General features: G+C 40.6%; 1 protein-coding gene across 1 annotated transcript in view; it reads right to left on the bottom strand.

Moving 5' to 3' along the window:
- Window positions 1–2427: 2427 nt before the first annotated feature.
- The window catches only part of LOC119412751 (sodium- and chloride-dependent GABA transporter 2-like), a 10510-nt gene continuing 7211 nt past the window's right edge, over window positions 2428–5726 (bottom strand). Inside the window, exons 4-5 of the mRNA XM_037679788.1 lie at window positions 3268–3337; window positions 2428–2554 (exon numbers count right to left, since the gene is read on the bottom strand). Of these exons, the coding sequence (XP_037535716.1) occupies window positions 2428–2554; window positions 3268–3337 (197 nt within the window). The remainder of the gene's footprint in view (window positions 2555–3267; window positions 3338–5726) is intronic.

Raw genomic sequence — 5726 nt, 5'->3', positions numbered from 1 at the left:
AAAAAAAAAAAAAAAAAACTATAATCTGAACACCTACCAGGTGTTTTGATTTACAATGATCGTGTCAGTGGGAATGTAATAAATCAAAACGTTCCAGGGGTTTGAAACTAGTAACTGTGTGAGTGAGTTTATTTAGGATAAAATCCCAGAACAATTTCAGGAGAACTCGACCATTCAGAGGTCGGAGATCGTTTAGAGTTCAACTTAAAGGGATGGCATTTTCAAAACTAAAAAGTTGTATTGTGGAATTATGTTTTACATGCCATAAAAGGCAAAAGGGTGGAATGATATGAAAATATGTTTTATAAGGTGTGAAGTTGCCTTTATGCCTATTCAAACATATACATTTTGTGTGTGTTACTTATTCAGAATTAAATGTCTAAAATTGCCATAAAAGCAAGGGTGGAATGATATAGAAATTATTATTTTAATGCTTTTATGTCAATCTACACTTATCTAAACACATTTATACTCACTTTTGATGCAGCTTATCTGCTTATTCAGTCATTCCTGTGCTGCAGATGTGTTTTGGAGTAATTAAAGTTCTCTGGGGATGCTCTAGCCAGAAGATCGGGCCCAATCTTCAGGTTACAGTGATCCAGGTTTTGAAGGACATGTTTTTTATGAAACCATCGCTCTGTTGCACAGACTGCTTTGATGAAGGAAAAACAGATTTAATTAAATCTGTCCTCCTGGCAACCATCAAAACTTGCTTTGATCTGCTCTCACGCGATCCGGTCAGGGAAGAAGGTATATAAGAAATGTATCAAACAACTTAATCTTTGGAAGTCCTGTGATGGATCAGCCGCGCGCTGATGCCATGCACCAATTTTGATGTGATTCTTCTTTACCTGGGTCGAAAACGACTTCCCGGCCAGTGTCACGGTGAGAAGTTATTTCATATCAATCTGTGTGTTAAGAGTGTACATGTTTTTTGCTTGGCTGTTTTCTGTGGCAGGTTAATAAATGACACTTATTTATCCTAGCAGTGACAGCTTCTGTCTTTTATTTTTCCCATCTTGTCTGAATATCTGTGCCGACCGTTTCACGAGCCCTTTTTGATAAAGAATTTCATAATACAGACAGAAACTGTCATTTCATTGATTTGAATCCAGAAATGCAGGTTGACCCATCCTGAGACTTTCTTTCTTGAATTAATCAAGTGAAAGAACACTACTTTCGATTATCATTACTATTTTACAAATGTTTGATAATCAAATTGTGTTAGTTCAAACAATGTTTAAATGTTGAAGTGAACTACTCATTTTTAAATCAACTGTGAAACAGTAATAACGATTTTTAATCCTCATTCAAAGTGGAAATCAAGTTGGAATATGTTACAGAGTAATGATTCAATTTCTTGATCGTCTGTTTGAAATGAGCAAGTTGTGTAAGTTGGTCAAAGTTCAAGTTTCGGTCAACTGCAAGTTTACTGAAAAAGAAATGTCATGTTTAACTTTTACAGCAAGATACTAGAGAATTGACTCCACGAAGTCTGAGTTCTTCATAATATCTTCTGTCTGTTCTTAAACAATCTTAATCTTTTTCCTTGACTTTTCATAACACCTTACATCACAAAACACACCTCTGTTTTGGTCCATCGACCAATCAGAAACTCCCAAGTGAACCGGAAATAGAGCTCTTTAAATGTCGGTACTTCCTAGTTCAACCCAGTTGGAGTCGGGTGGAGAGTTTGCAGCTCCAGTCGTTTGGGAGAACAGAAGTCCAGGCATGACCCAGAACTCTACCGAGTCTTTTGGGATTATGACATCTTCCACCTCTGAGTGGAACTTCTGAAGGACTCCACTCATGTGAGTCCACCGTGAGGTGAACTGTTGTTGATGAAGTCCCGCCACCACTCCGGACGGTTCTCTGCCATCCTACGGAGACACTGGACCGGTAGCTTAACTGGAGCTCCGCTTCCACTGATTCATCATGAGAGAGGTAATGAGTCGAGTTCACTACCGAGCGTACCGAGGAAAGCTGGGTCGAATGGAGGGTGCCGTTCTGTTCAACACTTTTCACTCACACACACACCATCTCCCTCCCTCTAAACTTCAATCTTTAAACTCTTCTATCTGCTAAGAAATCATTCCAGATATTTTTAGAAATGTCTGAAGCAAAGTTTTTCAACCATCGCCGTATGGTTAATGTCTGTTGTACTGCTGGAAGTGTGAAAACAATCGCCGTATTGTTTACTCCTTGTAAAACTTGCTAAATTAGCCATGTTGTTATTTTTCAATTTGCCAATTAATGTAAATGTATGATGTTAAAATTTTGATTCTGAAAATAAATGACCACGTTCATTTTGATGGGTCAAAGATAATTAACGTCTCACGTTACATTTTTAATTATTCAATGCACGATATTATCCAGTCCAGAAAAATGAAAGAATCCGTTAATTTATGAATATATATCAGCATATGTTCATTCTACATGGGTGGACCCGGTGAGGCAGAAGAGACAGTTGATCGCTGCGCCCCCCTCTGTGAGAATTGACCAGAGACACTGGGGAACCCTCTTGTTCTGTTGGAGAGAGTCCCCGTCAGCAGACCTACGTCACACGTGTCAGTCTTCACAGATGCGTCACTGTCAGGCTGGGGAGGCACATGCATGTCTCGAGCTGTGGGGGCGCTGTGGCCACCCCACACAGCAGCTCATATAAATGTATTGGAGTATTGCACACCAAAATCTGCTCTCCATCAGAGCAGTGTACATCCCCGGTGTTCTGAACAGAAGGGCGGATGTGATGTCTAGGGGCGGTCCGCGTCAGGGGACTGGAGCCTCTATCCCAAGCTGATGGCTCAGACGTGGCAGAAATTTGGCAAAGTGGCCGTGGACTTGTTTTGCCACACGAGAGAACGCTTAGTGTCAAATATGGTTCTCACTGAGCCCGCGGGACAAACCACCGCTAGGGGTGGACGCGTTTGCTCACAGCCCGTGGCCCAAAATGCTTCTTTATGCATTTCCCCACTCCCTCTGATATCACGGTTTCTGAACTGAGTTAGGGAGGAGGGATTGACAGCTCTCCTGGTGGCTCCCGAGCTGAAATCAAAGTATGTATGCAATATCATCCCATATCTTGGCAAAGACCCCAGTCGTCCCACGGGGGATAAACTATCAGAAAATGTGGTGATGAAGCTTATGGAACCATTTATGGACAAAGGAAGAACCGTTACCACAGACAATTTTTTCACCTCATTGTCACTAGCAAAATGACTGCTCAGCCAGAAGACCACCCTCCTTGGGACAGTAAACAAGATTTGCCGTGAGCTTCCAGACTCTGCCAAAAAAACTTTGGACCGTGAGGAATTCAGTACACAGGTGTTTTCAACCTCTGGTGCCACACTGACCGTTTATGCGCCCAAATGGAAAAAGACTGTCTGCATCCTCAGTAGCATGCACAGTGTGGTGGAGACTGTGGACACCCGAAAAAAAAAAGCCTAACACAGTCACCGACTACAACAGCCTAAAATGTGTTGTGGATGTCATGGACCAGCTGGTGCGAAAGTACACTGTACGTTCAGGAACAAGGCGTTGGCCAGTCTCTGTGTTTTAGAACATGATTGACATTGCAGCACTGAATGCATATGTGCTTTTTCAGGCATGCACTGGGGTCAAAGAGAGACGGACGGATTTCCTGGTGAAGCTTGCAAGAGAGCTTGCACAGTCTCATATGGCAGCCAAGCAGGTGTGTAAGGAAAGCCCTCAGCAGCAACCATCCACACCTGACACAGGGAAAAGGGCATTGTGCCAGGTTAAGTGTTGCTGCAAGAATAACCATGCCACTAAGCGTTGTGTTGCCTGTAACAGGTTCACATGTGGCAAATGCAGAAAGGAGATGTTGTGGCACTGCCAGGTGTGTTTAGACAATCTATAAGTGTGATGAGTCTCTTGGGTTTTCATACCAGTCTGACAATAAGCAATGTAGTGCACTGCTGCACAATGACTGTATGTACATAGGCTTATTGGCATAGTTCATATTTCTGCATAGTTTACATTTCTATTTACGAATAAATTTGTTATCATATTGTTGCATGCTTATTTTATTTTATCTTTTATTACTTGCTTGTACTTAGATTTATATAAAATATTTTGGACATCCGGTGTGGGAAGCAAAGTAAGAATTTCATTGTACAGGGAAACAGGGTAACATGTGTCTTTAATGTGCGTATAACAATAAAGCTTTGAATTTTGAATCTAAATTTCTGGTAACGTTGATTTTTATTTTTTTTTATTTTTTTTGGGGGGGGGTTCTTCAAACCATAATAATTACAGGAGTTACATTGAAGTTCCTTTGGAGACCAACTTGTTGCTGAGTAGAGTATCTTTAGAGTTACTTCTTGCAAATGTAATGGCCTCATTTACAAAACAATGCAGGCCAGCGGGCTGAATTTGAATGAATTTCAATTCGAATTCTTTCTAAAGTCAAGTTCAAACCTGCCAAATGGCAGTTCCTTGGTATTTAAAGGTATAACTGCCAAATGGCAAAGGTCTGGGAGTTCTAGTGTTAAAGGGCTACGCCTATACTCATAGAATCTGGGGTTACAGTATGTAACCAACGTTTTATTTGTGCTTATGCCATTTTGTCAGAGCTAGATGAGTGGCTTTTTTTTTGGCAACAAGTTTAAGTTTGGTGTGAGTTCTGTGTTGCAGAGACTCTCAGGATGGACTGCAGGTGTTCATCAGTGAGATGACTCATGTATGCCATTTTGTTAATCTTCATCATGTGAACAGCTTCTCACACAGATCCTGTATGTGCTTCCAAACATGCGCAAGGTTCAAGCCACATGCAGACGTAGCTGGGGCATTGCATCAGGAACGGAGTGAATAAACTCTGCAGGCCCTGCAAGATATTAATTTAAAAAGTTTCCAGGGATCATCAGAGGTCAACCAGCCCTCCACATTTACAAAATCAAAAAAAAAAAAAAATGGTGTCAATAAACTCTACTACATTTGTGCTGGTTTGTGCTGGTTTGTGCTGATAAAATTTCCATTTGTGCTGCTTTTGCTTTGAACATATTACTGAAAATTTAAAGGTAAATGGGTCAACCAGCCCCCTCTTCCTACTCCTGACCCTAACCCTAACTCATCTTACCAAATGAAATTCACATTTCCAACATGAACAGATTTTCACTGAACTTTGATGACCTCTGGAAACTTTTTTATTAGTTTCTTTGAAATGATAGCGGCACAAACAAAAAATTTTACTGCACAAACCTGCTCAAACGTAGAACAAATGTTTGACCCCAATTTTATTAGATTTCAGTAATGTAGGAGTGCTGGTTGACCTTTTGACCTTTAAACTTTCATCAATATCTTCAAAACAAAAGCAGCACAAATGGAAATATTTGCTGCACAAACCAGCACAAATGTAGCTGAGTTGATTGACACCAATTTTGTCTGATTTGAAGAAAGTGGGGGGAAGGGGGGGCTGGTTGACCTTTCATGAACTCTGGAAACATTTATTACCATCTTTGAAATGATAGCGGCACAAACAAAAAGTTTTGCTGCAGAAACCAGCAGATGCGTAGCACAAACGTTTGACACCAGTTTCATTAGATTTGAAGAAGGTGGGAGGGGGGGCAACTTCAAAGTCACCAAAGTGTAGATGAACAGATGTTGAGATATATTCATCAATTAAAACGGATTCTTCATTTTTCTGGACTGAATATAAACGTGCATTGAATTTAATGAAATGTGGACGTGAGACGTTATTTATCTTT

The sequence above is a fragment of the Nematolebias whitei genome, chromosome 7 (assembly GCF_014905685.2).
Source record: "Nematolebias whitei isolate Nwh7 chromosome 7, NemWhi1, whole genome shotgun sequence".
In the NCBI taxonomy this organism is placed as follows: Eukaryota; Metazoa; Chordata; class Actinopteri; order Cyprinodontiformes; family Rivulidae; genus Nematolebias; species Nematolebias whitei.
The sequence above is the reverse complement of the archived record's forward strand: the minus strand, read 5'-3'. Positions and strand labels throughout refer to the sequence as shown.